This window comes from Acipenser ruthenus, chromosome 11 (genome assembly GCF_902713425.1).
Source record: "Acipenser ruthenus chromosome 11, fAciRut3.2 maternal haplotype, whole genome shotgun sequence".
Lineage (NCBI taxonomy): Eukaryota > Metazoa > Chordata > Actinopteri > Acipenseriformes > Acipenseridae > Acipenser > Acipenser ruthenus.
In genome coordinates, this window is record NC_081199.1 from 5,587,937 (window position 1) to 5,606,843 (window position 18,907).

Here is an 18,907-nt window from a genome sequence, read left to right on the forward strand (position 1 = left end):
TACAGAATCAATGATGCAACATCAAAAAATATACTTTAGCAATACATACGATTCGTCCATTGCCGGCGATGAATGCTGATGATACAGTTCCTAGTTTGTCCCTATGAGAAAAAATAATAATACATGAAAACGCTATTCGATATGATCCAAATCAATTATGGTGTTATTGTATTACTTGTACAACAACATTACAATGTATTTAATAGCAGTATAAAACTTAATTCAAGTGTTTCACATACTGTACGAAACACATCACCCTGGCCATAGCAACCTGTCGAGGTAGCAACTGCGAAGGAAGTGTAGAAAAGAGTAACAGGAAGTAACGTGCCTGTTGTTACCTTAGCAACGCAAGGTTCTAAACGACGCTAAGAATTTCATTGAGATGGCAAAGTAGGGTTATGTTCGAATTTATTTATTTATATATATATCTGTTTTACGTATATAATATCAATAGAATAAGCTACACAAAATGTCGTTAGACGATCCTCGTGTGGAGTCGATACGAGACCGTGTTTGTGGATCCTTTTACCTCCCGGACGCGGGTTGTTTCGATGAGCTTTTGAGCAGAGGCGAAGGGGAACAGGAGCAGAAAATACTTGGGTTTCTGAATAACACCACCACAGAGGAGACGGCTTCGGCACTGCTGTTCTTTAAAACAATCCGGGAGGAGCAGATAGAGATTGAAGTAGTGATCGGTAATTGTATAAATTTTTGTAATGTATTTATATAATAATATTATCACTGGCTGCCGCTCACAGCAGAATATGTCAAAATTGCGGTGGCAGTGCTAAACATTGTCTGTAGAGACTAAACAAACGTAAGAAAGTTAAAATAGTATCTTGTCAGTTGTTTTACACACACACGTGTAGTCCAGTGTATGATAAGATAACTTTTTTGGGGGGATGTATTGCAACTATAGTTTCACAATTGCTTTGGTATAAATATTTGTTGTAAAGAAGCACCAGAAACGACTGTTTACAAAAATCAGGAGGGAGGCGGTGCATCACAATCTGCCGCAGTGAGCGATGGACCATCTAAGGAGGGAGAAGAAACCGCTTCCATTAAATCAGATTTATAATCACCTTACATTTTCATAGATATTAAGAATGCATTATCATATTCTTTTTTTTTACTATTTTTTTTTTTCTGTTTTGAAACCCATTTTCTTACATATCTACATAAAGTATTTTGGTTCAGGTCTGGGTTTATGTCTTATCAATGTGCGTTTTGTTCACATTTAGATTATGTTAACAATCAATTTCTCGTCTCGGACAACTTCTATGGATCTCCAAAGAAACTTGGAGGCAAGTGTAGAGAAACGAACTAAAGACACGTATGGACCCCCCCTGGGAAAGAGGCTTTTAATCTTCATGGATGATCTGAACATGCCCAGGGTAAATTTGGATGGATTGCCACTTCGTTTAGGGCAATCATTTTGATGAGGTGTGTTATAGATCAGATCCCTATTCTTTATTCTTCTACTGTAACTGGATTTCCTGTGCAGGTGGACGATTATGGCACTCAGCAGCCTGTTGCACTTCTGAAGCTGCTGTTGGAGAAAGGTGGAATGTACGATCGCGGGAAAGAATTGAACTGTAAATTTCTGCGTGACCTTGGCTTTATAGCTGCAATGGGGAAGGCAGGTGGCGGCCGCAATGAAGTGGACCCCAGATTCATTTCCCTCTTCACTGTTTTCAATGTGCCGTTCCCTGAAGAGGAATCTCTACACTTGATTTACACCTCCATTCTGAAGGGACACACTAAGGTAAATTCACTTGCTTCTGCATAATCGCCTTGAACAGATCAGGGATGGGACAATCCACTTTCTTGCACCTTTTGAGGACAATGTTGACAAATGGATTTGTTTTTTTTGTTTGCTTTGCAGGCATTTGAGGTTGAAATTCAAGATATTTGTGACAAGCTCATTTTCTGCACATTAGAGCTTTATAAAGTCATCATTAGAGATCTGCCTCCAACACCGTCCAAATTCCACTACATTTTCAACCTGAGAGACCTGTCCAGGGTTTCCAATGGACTGACTCTAACCACACCGGAGAGGTATTAAATAGAAATGGTTGCAGTCATCAAATCCTACTTGCAGCTATCACATTGAGTGTCTTACACATGCTTTACTTAAAAGCCATTTTCATTAAGTGGATAATGCATATATATTCTATATTTGGCGGGTCATGAAGCAGCACTGTAGTTTGTACCAATGTAATCTAGCCTCACTGGAACACTAAGCCATCCAACGTTATCAAATAAGTGTATTATATTGAAGTTCTTATGAGATTCAGAAGAATGGCTTTTTTAACTTGATTTTTCACTTTGCAGATTCCTCACTGTCACCCAGTTTGTCAGAGTCTGGAGGAACGAGTGTCTCCGAGTTTTTCACGACAGGCTCATCAACGAAACTGACAAAACGCTGGTGAGTCAAGCAGAAGTGTTTGTGTAGTGCCACCATGTGAAGGGCAGCAGAGTAACCTACTCCACATAACGTCCCACACATTCTTAGAGTGAACCGTGCCTTTCCATTTTAAGGTTCAAGACCACATCAAGAACTTAATAGAAGAGCACTTTAAAGCTGGGACGGAGACGGTTCTGAGAGATCCCATTCTGTTTGGAGACTACAGGACAGCACTGAACAATGCAGAACCCCGAGTGTATGAAGACATTCAGGACTACGTTGCAGCCAAAGCTTTATTTCAGGTACTTCACAACGATTTCAGAATAGTGGGCCATTAGCTGTAGTCATTCGGTTCCAGTTTTGTAAAATTAAGGTTGTGATATTGCACGTTCAGCCATATTCAGACCTCATTCATTCATTGTATCTGTTTACTGATCCTCATCTGGTCATAACAGTGGAGCTTAAATTGTAGTTTCGTCAAAATTTAATACTCTGTTTGTATTATTTTCATTTAAATTGCATTTTAGGAAATTCTTGAAGAGTACAATGAGACAAAAACACGCATGAACTTGGTTCTGTTTGATGACGCACTGGAGCACTTAACACGAGTCCACCGAATCATCAGAATAACCCGCGGTCACGCTCTGCTTGTGGGTGTGGAAGGATCTGGGAAGCAATCCTTAACAAAACTTGCTGCATTTACAGCTGGATGCGAGGTAAATGATCCAAAGAATGAAGGAAGAGATTCTGTGAAAAAAACTAAAACATTTTTGCATGCACATTTATGGTTTGAAGTACTGTAGGCCTAACTCTTAGTCTGTGGTAAGGTATACAATTAATTGTTTGTGTTTTTTTTTGTATTTTTACCATTTCAGGTGTTTGAAATCACATTGAGTCGTGGTTATGGTGAGAACAACTTCCGTGAAGATCTTAAAACTCTGTACTTGAAGCTGGGCATCGAGAATAAGAAGACGGTCTTTCTGTTCACTGATGGGCACGTGGCAGAGGAGGGTTTCCTGGAGCTGATCAATAACATGTTAACATCAGGTGATTTACAGCAGCGGAAACACTTTGCAGAGCAAGGCAAATGGCAGAACAATTACATAATGGCCCTTCTTTCATCTGTTAAAACATGATCAACATACTGTTTCTAATAAATACTAAAAAAGCTAGTCAATGTATCTAGGGCTTTTCACAAAATAATTCGCTTTTTATCGAATGCATCCAAGTAACACTGCTGACAAACCTTTCTTTGACAGGTATTGTGCCGGCGCTTTTCCCAGATGAGGAGAAGGAATCTATTCTGGGACAAGTCCGGGATGAAGCTGCTAAACACGGGGTAGGACCTGCCAAGGAAAGCGTTTGGCAGTATTTTGTAAACAAGAGTGCCAACAACCTGCACGTTGTCTTGGGCATGTCCCCCGTCGGCGACACATTGAGGACCCGGTGCAGAAATTTCCCAGGTAGAAATGGTTTCACTGTCCCAACCCTGCAATTGTTCGTTTTCCTCGTAATTGTTTTGTGGCTGATTTTAAAATTGAATGCTTTTTACAGGGCTGGTGAACAACACTGGGATTGACTGGTTCCTGCCTTGGCCTCCACAGGCTTTGCATGCCGTTGCTCAGTCCTTCCTCGGTAAGCTTAATGCTTTATCTACAAGTGTCAATAGCAGTGAAATCATTAAACATCATTTGCCAAACTTTAGGGAAACACAGTTGTAGAGTTGCTAGACTACACTATGCAGGTCAACATGAATAAATTGGTGTTTAATATAGGATAAAAACGATATCTATTATTAACATTATTGACCAGACATATGTATTTTTTACTTGATGCAGTACCTTTGTTTTTTTTCTGTAACCTTATGATTGTTTTCCCAACAGGAGATAATCAGATGATCCCTTCCCAGCACACAGACTCAGTGATTGGACATGTCTGTGGGGAACTTCAGTAAGAAGTTCCAGCAGAAACTGAGGCGCAGCAACTACGTGACTCCGAAAAACTACCTGGATTTCATCAGCACCTACACCAAACTGCTGGACGATAAGGATCAATACATCCTGGGTAAAAATGTAAACTAGGTGTTACTAAAACCCCAGAACAACTGCACAGCACTTTATATATTAATACGGTGTCACAGACCAGAACATCTTTATGCATGTAATTGTAACCAGAAATGTCTATTCTTTTTAGCCCAATGCAAACGCCTGGAGGGTGGCTTGGATAAACTGAAGGAGGCCAGTTTACAGTTGGCTGATCTCAACCTGAAGCTGGCTGAACAGAAAGTGGTTTTAGCTGAGAAGTCTACAGCCTGTGAGGTCCTGCTGATGGAAATCTCCACCAATACTGCTGTCGGTAGGTGTGGGTGCTTCAAGGACCACCTAGATCAGTCTCTGTATACTGTCTATATTCTCCCCAGTTAGATCACTTCCATATGTATTCAATAGTCGATGTAAAGACCACCTTTGAGTGATCTAATATGCAGGTTACACTTAATTTATAATATAGAGAACATTTTCATGGCAAAGGATTGAATGGGCACTACATGCAGAACGTTCATAGGGCAATGTAGATAATCTCTCATTGCCAGTGGGCGCGTTAAGTAAGTGAGCCGCTCAGAGCAGCTCAGTGAAAGAACCCACTTAACAGCATGCTCAGTTCCGCTCCCCCTGAGCAGCTCAGGGCGCTACAGAGCAGATTTCATCGGTGATCCGAGTGAGCGGAAAGATTCTCGCTCTGAGCCGCTCGGTTACTTAACGCACCCACTGCAATGTGGTGTGGAATTTGAGTTTGGTTTCATGGCTTAATTGCCATTGCATCCAGGACCAGCTTGGGAATTAAAGATGAATGAGAAATGTGATCAGAACACCCGGAATCCCAAACACTTGCAGCCGAGGAGAAGAAGAAACTGGCAGAGGACAAAGCACTGGAGATTGAAGAGCAGAACAAGGTGATCGCAGTGGAGAAGAAGGACGCAGAGAGCTCATTGGCTGAGGCTTTACCTGCACTGGAAGCTGCAAGGCTGGCTCTGCAAGACCTGGATAAGTCGGACGTCACTGAGATCAGGTAATACCATAAGAATACCACAAGAACATTTGCAAAGGAGACCAATCTAGCCTTGTCTGCTTCCTGGTAGCTGATTGATCTCAGAACACTGTCAAGTTGGGTCTTAAAGGATCCAAGTGATTCTGCCTCAACAACGTTGTGACGCAGGTTTCCTCCAGGTAAAATACGATTGCTGTATAATCTGGATTTCACCTTCCCTTTAAGTGCACTAACACAATTACAATATGCATATACTAGCATGACAAAATGAATAAAACAATTGTCCAAATATTTCTATATGAAATAATATCTCGGTGTGCCTTTTTACAGAAATAAGGGATACCCAAGAGAGAAAAGGTAGTACATATTTGGAAACTGAAAAACGTTTTTATGGCATTTCTGGATTGTGGTCTCGGATGTAGACTTGATTAGTAATTTGGTGCATTTTATACATTATCACCACTGCCTTGCTCCCTTTTAATTTATCAACAACACTGGTTGTCTGAAGCAGCATTTTCTTTTCTGAATTTCTTTGATTTACCCCAAACCTGCTTCTCATGTCCACTGTTTCCCCATTAACTCTCCCACTGTCTTCATAGGTGGCCAGACTGGAAAGAAACTATTTCTAGAGCAAGCGAGAGCTGGAGAGGATTCAGAACGAGCTGGCGACCATACAGAGAGAGTTAAAAGCTCTTGGGGAAAAATATGAGGCAGACATAAGAGAGAAGCAGCAGCTACAGGAGGAAGCAGAGATCATGGAGAGGAGGCTGATCGCTGCAGACAAGCTCATCTCAGGCTTGGGCTCAGAATACATTAGGTAAAGAAGATGTAAAACTTCAGTGTCAAATGTAGTCCCCTAAATCATTTGTAGATAATATTTTTTTGGTATATGTATCAGTTAACAGTTAGAGTGAAAAATCTGTTAGGAAACCACAAGGGGGCAGTGGAGAGTGAGTTTGGGTGCTGCTCTCTGTCCCTTCTGTGCAGTGATCAGCAGGTTTTCTGTTTCTATTAAGAATGGAGCGCAGTAGAGACTTTAAAAAGTCATAGACTTGCATGTATACAATGATGAATACTGCCTTGTTTTACTTGAGCATAAGAAAAAGCCTTTTTCAAATTAACTGGGTCAAAAAAAGATATGAATCTGGTACCAAAATAAATGTGTAAAAAAAACCCAACAACTCTGTATGGGTTTAGAAACCAAATCGTTTTTTTTTTTTTTTTTGTCTGTGAAACAAAGATTCAAGGCTGAACTGGAAATGAACAGACTTGTCTTCTAAAACGTGGTACTGATAACAGAGATTGACTGGGGGGATTTTTCTGTCCACTCAGATGGACCAATGTTATGTCATCCTGTGAGAAAAATGTTCAGAGTTTTAATGTGAAGATCTAACCTTTACCATAGTCCTGGCTTACACTGTGTATATACATTCCAATATGGAAGGCTGGAGTTTCAGCACAGGTCTGAAAGGCATCATTCATTCCCCCTGTGTTGTGTTGCAGGTGGGGATCAGAGGGCCTGCCTCCAGATGATCTCTCTGTTCAGAACGGTATTCTCACCACTCGGGCCAGCCGCTTCCCCCTGTGTATCGACCCCCAGCAGCAAGCCTTAAACTGGATCAAGAAGAAGGAGGAGAAGAACAATCTGAAGGTGCCATCTGGTTTGGAGCTTCAGCAAAATCCCAGCTCTTCATTTCTTTACTTGTTGACGATCTGGGGCCAGCACTTACTTTTACCCATTTCGAAAAACTACATTTGAAAATCGAACGATAAGGTTTAGTAGCAATCCACTCGGCAAGTCTATGTGATTAAAAGGATTACAACAATAATCGTGCATAAACTTTTTGTTTTAAAGTCTGTTTCTACCTGTTTTTAGGTCTCCTCATTTAACGATCCAGATTTCCTCAAGCAGCTGGAAATGGCTATTAAGTATGGCTTCCCATTCCTTTTCCAAGATGTGGACGAGTACATCGATCCAGTGATTGACAACGTTCTGGAAAAGAACATTAAAGGCGCTCAGGGACGCCAGATTATTCTCCTTGGGGACAAGGAAGTAGACTACGACCCAAACCTTAAACTCTACCTCAACACCAAACTGGCAAATCCAAAATACTCCCCATCAGTATTTGGAAAAGCAATGGTCATTAACTACACAGGTAAAAAAAAAATAAATACAGATTAGACATCATTAACTATTTTGTCAAGCTCCATATTTAAATATGTGTAATAGATTGTTACTGATATGCTCAGTGCACATCGAATCCATGATTTTGTGACGGAAGTGTGATTTTATTTCACTCTTTGTGCAGTTACGTTGAAAGGACTGGAGGACCAGCTGCTGAGTGTGATCGTGGGGTTTGAGCGCAAGGAGCTTGAAGAGCAGAGAGAGCGTCTCATTCAGGAGACGAGCGAGAACAAGAAGCTACTGAAGGACCTGGAGGACTCTCTGCTCCGAGAGCTGGCCACTTCCACAGGAAACATGCTGGACAACGTAGAGCTCGTCCACACCCTGGAGGAGACCAAAACCAAGGCCACGGAGGTTAGGGGCGGGAGACAGCACAAACACATTGCAGGATAAATAAGGGGAATGTAGGTATTCTTAGATTACTTCCTGATCTAATCACTTGCTTCTGTTAGGTCTCAGAGAAATTGAAGCTGGCAGGGAAAACAGCAGTGGACATCGACAAGCTCCGTGATGGGTACAGGCCCGCTGCCAAGAGAGGTGCCATTTTATTCTTTGTGCTGGCTGAGATGGCGCTGGTAAACACCATGTACCAGTACTCGCTGGCATCGTACCTGGAGGTCTTTGATTTCTCTCTGCGTAAATCTCTGCCAGACTCCATTCTGCAAAAAAGACTGAGAAACATTATGGACACTCTGACTTATAATGTCTATTACTATGGCTGCACAGGTTAGTAGAGCCCATTCAAATATCTATCTATCTATCTATCTATCTATCTATCTATCTATCTATCTCTCTATCTCTCTATCTATCTCTCTATCTCTCTATCTCTATCTATCTATCTATCTATCTATCTATCTATCTATCTATCTATCTCTCTATCTATCTATCTATCTCTCTATCTATCTTAAACATGGTACATTGTTAGTATATGCTTTGTATGTTTAATCTTTGCAGGTTTGTTTGAGAAACATAAGCTGCTGTTCTCATTTAATATGACCATCAAGATAGAACAGGCAGAATTCAGAGCGCCCCAGAATGAACTGGACTTCTTTCTAAAGGGTAAGGCAGTGTGATAAGCAAAACAGTTAGTATACTGGAAGAACAATAGTCATTCTTAATGAAACACATTTATAAAAATATTAACCTCAATACATACTGAGTGGGATATGCCAGATTGTCTTCAGTTCTGCCTTAAGGGTGCAATAAAAAAAAATAAAAAAAACCTTTAGACACTTTATAAAGCCAATTATTTTAACATCAGCCTGATGCTGTGAGTCAAGGTCTGCATATATTATCTATTTCAATAGAGGTATAAATAAAAAGCACGCTGCTGCATTTATGACTAAAGAAAAGATTGAGCTGACAGCATAAGTATACCTTCAGTCCTGGGACTTGTGCGCCCATCCTGTCTGTGCCAAATTCAGTGTGCCGGTAATGCGTTTCCAAATGTTGTTCTGAAAATATAGCACTGTCAAGAAATGCTGGTTTTGTGCCGGGCCCAGCAACTGCAGCAATACGACTTCACCCCCCTGGGAATTTAGTGACGACACACAGCCTCCGAAAAAGCAGCAGCATCCATAATAACACTGCGCCACTTGAGAATCTGTGAATGCTTGTTTTAACAACTCCATCCCTAACCATTAAGACTGATGTACTTTGAATAATAAACAAACAGCATTTTACATCCATACGTCATGCCTTCTAAACCCCAAAAGCTAAGAAGATATTGCGTGTGTTTTTAACAAACGCCTGGCCTCTTGGTGGTTAAGAATGCTGTTTGAACAGCATCGTCATCCCCACCTCCCTTTGCTGAGAGAGCTGTAAGTGGCTGTCTCAGAGGTATAAAGCTTGCCGGCTCTGCTCCCCAGCCTCCCAGGCAGCATCCTATCATTCTGAAACTGGCCGTTACATAAGCAGAACTGGGTTTGTTGTCAAGCAAAATTATCCTTCAGCTCTTTGTTTTCTTACATCACTGCAATTTCAGGGTACTACCACAAGATGGCAGTGTACGGCAGCATTCCTGTAGTTCACAGCAAGTGCTGGGAATTATGAACAATATATTAATAAATTATGCATTAGGAATATTGTTAGTGCTCTGGTCAGGGTTACCTACAGGGTGGGCCAAAAAAATATCAATTTTTTGTCTAGCCCTCTATACTTACATATATATTATAAGGTATTTTGCATGTGATCATTGCAAATTATTTATTTGGAAACTGACATTCACTATTAATCTCAGATAGATGTAAACTCTAGCTGCATAGGAGACAGAATGTCTGGAACATCCTGGATTTCATTGCCGAAAGACATTTCAGTTCCCTTTTCATCATTAATGCATCTGTCTGTGTTGATTCAGGATATTAGGAGCTATGTATTGCAGGGTATGCATGCTGTGAAAGATGAATACACACTCCTTACAATGTATAAATGCATCTGTAACTACATTCAGGCTGTATTAAGGTGGTTTGCCTGTTTTTGATCCCAAGCTTAGGTGACGTGATGTGAATGCTCTAGATGCTGCCATCCAGGCAATTAAAGTATCTTCTTTTCTTAATTAAGGCAGCTGGTTAACACTAAAATGACTACAGCCATCCAAATATTATGTATTATCTTTGATCAATGGTGTAAGATCATCATATGCCAAGAACAGAACTCATTACTCAATCGGAGCATCTCCTGCATTGCCACAGCTTTAGATCCTGTATTCCTTATAATCTTGAACCCCTGAAGGATCAGGCATGTCTTGGTATGATGTAACCTGTAGTCTGTTGAATAGCCACATTTCAACATTGCATATGTGATTCTGAAATGGTTCAAACATGGTGATTCAGTGGTGATTACACCATTGTGTGTTCTGGTAAGTCAAGGCAGGGGTGTCTCTGTAGGAGTGTAATAGTGCTGCAGTGACAGATCAATGCCAGGTGAATGAATGTGTGCTGATATCTCTCCCTCCTCCCTGCTCTGGCTTTCACCAGGAAACCTCTCCCTAGAGAAGAGCAAGCATAAGAAGCCCTGCTCCTGGCTCCCAGATCAGGGCTGGGAGGACATTATCCGCCTGGCTGAGCTCTTCCCCCAGGAATGCGGCACTCTGCCTGACGATGTGGAGAAACACGATGCAGAGTGGAAATCAGTAAGTGCTTCTATGTCTCTCAGGCTTCCGCCAACATGCCTCAAACTATTACATCTGCTTTTATTAGAACCATTGATATTGACTGAAGAGAGCAGTGGTGGGACCCTAAAGGAGAGGTGCATTTACCAAGCAAAAAAAGATTGAATATCAGCACATGCACAAGGCTAATGCACAAATGAGTGCATTACTGCTTACTAAAGACAGACCAAAGGCTTCAATCACAGTCCATGTGTACACTTTTCAGACATACTAAAAGTGATCCCCCATGCCTTTGAATGATTATACAATTGAACTATTGATTATTCAATGAAACCATAGGCAAATCCAGCAGAAGTGGATTTCACCTACATTTTCGAACTGAATCAATTACAATGGTGTAATTGTGTCACAGCTTAAGTTGTTGAATGAGTTGCAGTGTTGCTGGTAACATCAAAGAAAGCCAATTTCAAAGCCAGTTTTTTTTGCTTGTAAATTTCAAATATAGTATCTTGAGGTACAAGTGCTAGTGGTTAACTTACTGTTGAACCATTTTATAACAAAACCAAACAAAATTCAACATACAAAAAGTCACAGATCCAGTGATCATAACAGGCTAAAAAAAACAATGAATACATTGCCTTGTCAGCAAGCTTCTTAATCCTTTATATTAACAAATATAAATCTGTTTATGCTACTTTTTATGGGACCCATTTATATGTCTATTTCAACTTTTCAGATAAGAGTTATCTTTGCAAAACCTCACAAATAATACTGCTGTCAAAGCCAATGTGAGCTTAGAAGTGTCTGGAGCCTGAAGGCAGTAGCTGAGAATATTGAAGATCTCATCAAAACACAGTGCTCTATTGCAGCAGTATCAAAATCTACATGCAGGAGAGTGGAGTCTAAACCATATCAATGCAATGCGCTTCTTCTTTCCTGTACTGCTCATCTGTAACGCTTTTAAGTTTTGTTTTAGGAGCGTCCTGGTATGACAGCAGTTACACATTTTATATAAAAGGCACAAACTCAATCTGCTCATCTAAACTCACGTGAAGAAGCCACAGCTAATGAAAATTCACCCTGTGTCAGGAGAGCGATCGGGGTATTTGTGTACTGAATGTCGAATGTGTGTGTGTTTTTAATATTTCATAGATAAACTTGGCTTCATGTCCTCCTTCCTAGTGGTATGATTTAGATAGCCCAGAACAAGCTGCCTTTCCAATGAAATACAAGGACAACCTGACCAGCTTCCAGAAGCTGCTGCTGCTGCGCTGTTTCCGCATCGACCGAGTCTACCGGGCAGTGACTGATTATGTAACGCTGACTATGGGAGAAAAGTAAGTGCCCTGATTGTAGAGGTGCCACCCCCATGTGTCCTGTCTGTGAGAACTCAGGAAATAATGCTTACACGCCCTTCAGATTCACTTAGTGTAACGCAATGAGCTACCAACAGCATGGGCTGTCATATTTTCGTCATGACTGTTATGGTTTTAAAGCAACACAGATGGCATTAGCTTGAGAACAGGTGACTATTGCAGTACACTTTCTGACATTGCTGTTGAAAAAAAATAAGTACATTTGTGATGGCACCTTGTTAATTGTTATTGTCAATTGTACAATATTACCCTTTCAGTACTGCAGACTTATATACAGGTATAAATGATGTTTTAGTATAGGAAAGATAACTCCACACAAAACAGCAGACCAGTAAACTATTTCTATGCCTGCACACAGCATATTTCTTTTTTCAATAATGCAATTTTTACATTGCTTCTACTTCTGGTGAAATGTGAAAGGGTAACTGGCAGAATCTCAAGCAAGTGAATCTATTGCTCACTGTAAAGTGCTGTTTCAAAAACACCTGCCACTGAGTTTCGATATATACACCGAGTCCCTCTGGTTCTAAAGTAATTAGTGTCCTGTGTGGATAACAAGAATAAGAAAGCAGCAGATGGGACCCTGTTTTATTACAGCTATCCAAAGCCTATTTACTTACCAGTTTGGAAGTGCTGGGAATATGGAGGATGTCAGTGTTAGATTAGTACATATATTTACATGTAGTTAAAAACTAATTTGCATTTTATGCCGAGCAGCAAAAGAAACATCACTATTGTAACACATTTATTTAAAAAAAAAAAAATAAGGCATATAAATGATGGACGGAATGTTTTTGGTTTCTTTTTAATCACTCGATCATTCATCCTTGACCATGACATGCTTGAGTGACTATGACTGAAGCATATGCACTTAATCACCTAATTAGTGAGGCAGTTGGATATGGAGTGATTTCAGCTGTTGAATGCCACGTCTGTCAAGAGAGCCGCGCCTTCGTGCAATCGGCATGTTGGAGGCTGGACTAGGGCAGCGTACTGTGGCTCGTCGTCTTGGGTGCTCACAGCCAGCAATTTCAAACCTGGCGAGACGGTATAACCAGACACACTCTCTGTCAATGACAGGCCACGAACTGGGAGATCAAGAGTCACCTGCCCAAGATCGACAGATCATTATGCAGCATCTTCGTGATGTCAATTGTTAATCAGCACAATAAAAAGTCTCTGCACCTGCTCTAAAACAGAGTTTGTCATTTTTCGATCACATCTAGTGAATTTTATCCAAATATAAGTGATACGTTTCTTTTGATGCTCAAATATAAGTGATACGTTTCTTTTGATGCTCAGTATAGATGTGTTTTTGTTCATGTTTAGGATATAGTACATTCAAAAAATCTAAAGGTGATATTTTTTTTGGTTGTTTTTCATTAAAACCAGCAGACCCACCACTTAAAGGTAACATGGTAACCACGTGGTCTCTCCTCTCTTCCTTGTATCAGGTATGTCCAGCCTCCTGTGATCAGTTTTGAAGCCATATTCGATCAGAGCACCCCCAATTCTCCCATCGTGTTCATCCTGAGCCCCGGCTCAGACCCTGCCAGTGACCTCATGAAGCTGGCGGAGAGAACAGGCTTCGGGGGGAGCAGGCTCAAGTTCCTGGCAATGGGGCAAGGGCAGGAAAAGGTACAGTGCCTGAAATATGAACATCTTAGGATTACCAACAGCATATGGAAAACTGCATAGAAGATAAATAAGTAAGAAAGTCAACAAGGCAGTAATGTCACATTCTAGGTTAAGTTTACTTGCAGCAACGTCTATTTAAAACACTAACCATTATTATAGAATCATTTGTACTGAACAAAATGCTCACAGCTGTGGTTAGATGGGGTGAACCCTCCCAATTTGAAATGACAGAAAAGAGCTGATATCCAGACATCAGACTTTCTGCATCAGGAAAAAAGGCTTTCGCTGTTTGAAAGGGCAGATTGATCCACTCACATAGAAGGTTTCAGTACCACTGGGGCTGTGCGCAGTATATCGAGTTTCCATGAAGCAACGTCCAAGATATTTTGAAGTGAAGGTTAACTTTTAAACCAGTGCTGATGTGCTTTCAAACCTGCATGCTGTTCACTAATAGGTGGCTGGAGACTGCAGTGTCTCGTGGCTAGTGGCTAATGCTACAGAACTGTCACTTACTGGTTAAGTGGCTCAAGGACTTGGAGAAGTCATTGGAGAGAGTCAGCAAGCCACACCCTGATTTCCGGCTGTGGCTCACCACTGATCCAACCAAGGGCTTCCCAATCGGAATACTCCAGAAGTCATTAAAGGTAGACGTTGAATTTCAAGAAGTATTTTAGTGGCAAAAATATATTTTTAATGTTTTTCTTTTTTTTTTTTATCAGTATATTCTTGAATACCCACATGCCAAAATAAACTAATCCTAATGCCACGATTTTATGATCCATTTTTTTATTTGTCCTTAACTCCCTCACCTAAATAAAGCACATTTGGAATAAATCCAGTCACCTACTTGTTCTGAGATCCAACTAAATCCCCTTCCAAATGAGTCTAACTTCAGTCTGAGACTCCCTGATAAAAGAATGCTTTGTTTCATTTGTACAGTAGCTGTTTAGTTTTCTTCTTGGGGGACTACATTCCCTAGCTACTTGCAAACAACCTTCTTGTTCACAACCTTGTTTATTTTTTTGTAGGTGGTGACTGAACCTCCTAATGGGCTGAAGCTGAATATGAGAGCCACATACTTCAAGATCTCCTATGACATGCTGGAAGGGTGCCCACATCCTGCTTTCAAATCCCTGGTCTATGTGCTGGCCTTCTTTCACGCTGTGGTGCAGGAGAGGAGGAAATACGGAAAAATCGGCTGGAACGTTCCTTACGATTTCAATGAGTCTGACTTCCAGGTATTGCTTTTTTTCATAGACCCTCATTGTAAACCGATAATCACCATCTCCCTCCAGTATTCCAAATCATTCTCATCATATACAAAGCCCACCTTTGTTCTCACAGAGGGATGATAGAAAGCAGATATCAGGACCAGTCACAGCAAGATGCTTATTAGGGTCTATTTAGGAAATTGAGTACAGCAAAGAAATCCAATAATCATTCTTTAAGAATGTAAAATGGATCAATTAAACACATTTATGTTGATGAATTAATAATAATATTACTTCTAATCCTGATCTAGGTCTGCATGGAAATCCTGAATACATACCTAACAAAAGCTTTCAATCAAGCCGATAGCAAGATCCCATGGGGAAGTCTGAAGTACCTGATCGGAGAGGTAAAGCGCATGCTGCTTCCACATGCACATGATATTACATTGATTCCAGTGTGTAGTCACTTGATGACACAGTGTTATCCCCACGTTCAGCTCATCACATGTTCAAACACATTCCAAGGTGATGTACGGGGGGAGAGCCATTGACAGCTTTGATCGCAGGATTCTCATGGTATACATGGATGAGTATTTGGGGGATTTCATATTCGACACCTTCCAGCCTTTTCATTTCTTTCAAAATGACGAGGTTGACTACAGGATTCCAAAAGACGGCCCCAAAGATGATTATGTTGGTAAGCCTGGATTTATGGATCATGTCATGAATGTGTAAAGCTGATATCTAACCTATGCGTTATACATTGTGCTGACTGATATCATCATCATCTTCATGGGGATGTGCTTTACAATACTTTAAGAGGAAGCTGCATGTGTTTCCTAGCTGTGTAGACTGAGTGAAATCCTTCCTAAGGAAACCACGCACCACTATTGTAACAGGTTCATCATTGTGTTTATGTAGTGCTTGTTAATAAAAAAAGATCAAGGTAACAATTTTTTTTTAATTTAAACTCCTGTATATAAGTGAATTCAGTACAATACTCTAATTACAAATGTTATTATTTTAAATAAGAATACTTTTATTTTTTAATTAATTAATTAATTAATTATAAAATAATCCTAATAGTTTGCTTACATTTTTCAACTGTTTAAAATAATTACATAATGGGCGTACTCTTTTCTAATGCATGCTGAGTTCATATATATATATATATATATATATATATATATATATATATATATATATATATATATTCCCTCCTCGATCCCTTGAATTGAATCTTGTGTTTGTGTGAATCTCATCTCATAGAGGAAATAGAATCTCTTCCACTTGCTAACACTCCTGAAGTGTTTGGCCTTCACCCTAATGCTGAAATCGGTTACTACACCCAGGCTGCCAGAGACATGTGGAAACACCTGATAGAACTGCAGCCACAGACAGGTATGGAAATAAACTGTGTACACACCACAGCCTTTACACAGTTAGTACTGTATCTCCATTTTTACCATTTGAAATTGAACGTCCTTGTGAGGTAACAGTGAGCACATTTTAATGGTCTGAAAGCAGGACCTAGTATTACTTGATTTATTTAATGTATACTCCTCCAGTGTAATAAAGCAGTTAACCATCTTTGTTTGGGGTATGTCAAATGAAATAAGTTTAGTTTCAATCTGTGATGCAACAAATGAACATGCAGCTAACGTACAAACTTAAAAGATGTACAAAGTCATCAGTGTATAGAAGTGTTGTGGCTGGTTTCACAGACCCCGGTTAGGACTATACCTGCACTAACTAATGGTAGCCCAAGACTAGTGCTAATCGTGGTTTGTGAAACCAGCCGTTGACCTGTCGTATTAATGTTTTTCCCATGGTTCTGTTGCAGGATGCTTTGTGTCGGGTCTTTATCTCGAAGGGGCTGACTGGAGCACTGAGAAGTCATGTTTAATCAGGAGTAAACCCAAAGTCCTGGTGGTCGAACTGCCCATTCTTAAAGTCATTCCCATTGAGTCGCACCGCCTCAAACTTCAGGTACGAAACAAATCACATTTTCAAATTAATTTTTTTCTTTTATTTGTCTGAATAACAGTAAATAACAGTTTTTATAAAGTATATTTTAAGTTTAAGCACCATGCAGGTAAAAATAGACATCTATTTTATTAATGGTGAGTAAATATAGATGGCAGTCAGCAAGACATAATAAATATATATATATTTTAAAAGCCTTGCTGCGTCATGTTCATGTTCTGCAGGAGGCTAAACCGACACACAGGAGGTACACTTAAATACAAATTAGATTAATGTGGACTCATGCACAAACCTCTGTTCCCTCCTTGCAGAACACATTAAGGACACCTGTGTACGCCACATCCATGAGAAGAAATGCAATGGGAGTCGGCCTGGTGTTTGATTCTGATCTTTCCACCACAAAACACATCTCCCACTGGGTACTGCAGGGGGTCTGTCTCTCTCTGAACTCGGATTAAAACTGTTAGGAAACAGCACTTTTTTTTTTTTTTGTTTGTTTTAATAAAATATATATTAAATTATATTATTTGTCATTTGACATAGTTTATTATAAATGTTCTTTGATACTTTAGTTCACCGTTATCCCATTTTGTGCCTTACATTTAAAGATGTACTGACTGTTTGTTGCGTACTGTACAATTGTTAAAAAATCTTTTTATATACTTTGTTAAAGCCTGGTTTTTGTTTTTTTATTTACTTTAAGGATTTTGTACTTACCAGGGTTTGTATTTTCTAGAACTGTAAAGGAGAAATAAATACATTATTATTAATATCTATCTACTAATATTGTATACTCTTTTCAGACTCCCACATCTTTTTCACCCTCCAAGCTTCAAGATTATTGTATTGAACTCCTAAACATTCTTCTGATATCTGTTTGCCAGATCGGCTTGCTGTTGAGCCAACACTAACATTTCATGTTGGCTTTATTAGCGATCGTGTTGGTGCACTTGGGCAGGTTTATACTGTTTCATTTAGTTCAGATTTGTGATGTGGCTCAGTTTTATTTTGTTTTTTTAAAGCAATATCAATATGGACAGCTTTCCTGGTTACAAGAAAACAGCACCAATGATAATATGTGATACGCAACACATTTTTTTGCAATTGAACCGTGATAAGACAGGTCATGTTACTAGGTTCATGGCTATCGATGGTGTACAGACTGAGTTTTGCTCTAAAATGAAAAAAAAATGGGGGTTATTTTTGACCCTAGCTTAACTTTTGAGCCTCATGTATGGAATATCACCAAGATGTCATTTTTCTGTTTTTGGAATATCGCCCAGCTACACCCTGTTCTCTCTATGCCTGCTGCGGAGAAACTGGTCCATGCCAGACTTGACTACTGTAATGCCCTGCTTGCTGGGGTTTCCAAGAACACCCTAAACAAATTGCAGTATGTTCAAAACTCAGCAGCCAGGGTTTTGACTAGGTCTCGATCTGGTGATCATATTACCCGTCCTGGAATCCTTACATTGGCGTCCTCTTAAGTTTCGCATTGATTTTAAAATCTTGCTAATGACTTTTAAGGCCTTGAAGGGTGAGTCTCCTTATGTGTCCCCATGATCAGACTCTGAACCGTGGTTGATCGGGCCGTCTGTTCCTATGCCCCTATGTTGTGGAAAGCCCTTCCCAAAGAAATGGAGGGACTCTGAATACTTGGGTGTTTTTAAATCTTGCCTTAAAATGTACTTGTTTAAACTGGCATTTTTTTTAGATTTAATGTTTGGTACTTTTCTTATTGTCTATTTTTATTTGTGTTCTTATATACAGCACTTTGTGATGACTGGTCATGAAAGGTGCTTTATAAAATGAAGAATTATTATTATTATTATTATTATTATTATTATTATGATGATGATGATTATGTGATATCTCAAAACTGGCTAATTTAGCAAGCATCCGTCAATCTTTTTTTGTTTAGGCAACCACTGCATTTCATGATTTCATTTT

The 18,907-nt window shown here is 39.9% G+C and overlaps 1 protein-coding gene across 1 annotated transcript; it reads left to right on the plus strand.

The window, feature by feature from the left end:
- Positions 1-97: 97 nt before the first annotated feature.
- LOC131739319 (dynein axonemal heavy chain 10-like) lies at positions 98-17,735 on the plus strand. The gene is given in 31 exon segments (XM_059032679.1): positions 98-695; positions 1,242-1,394; positions 1,505-1,765; positions 1,886-2,058; positions 2,335-2,428; positions 2,542-2,709; positions 2,935-3,123; positions 3,283-3,454; positions 3,667-3,870; positions 3,962-4,042; positions 4,291-4,339; positions 4,341-4,471; positions 4,601-4,762; positions 5,299-5,473; positions 5,885-5,891; positions 6,052-6,269; positions 6,956-7,103; positions 7,329-7,608; positions 7,762-7,991; positions 8,090-8,363; positions 8,592-8,696; positions 10,613-10,767; positions 11,929-12,083; positions 13,577-13,765; positions 14,215-14,404; positions 14,789-14,998; positions 15,283-15,378; positions 15,497-15,668; positions 16,241-16,372; positions 16,815-16,960; positions 17,269-17,735. Coding segments are annotated over 30 exon segments (4,863 nt in total). The 5' UTR covers positions 98-695; positions 1,242-1,244; the 3' UTR covers positions 17,416-17,735.
- The last annotated feature ends 1,172 nt before the right edge of the window (positions 17,736-18,907 follow it).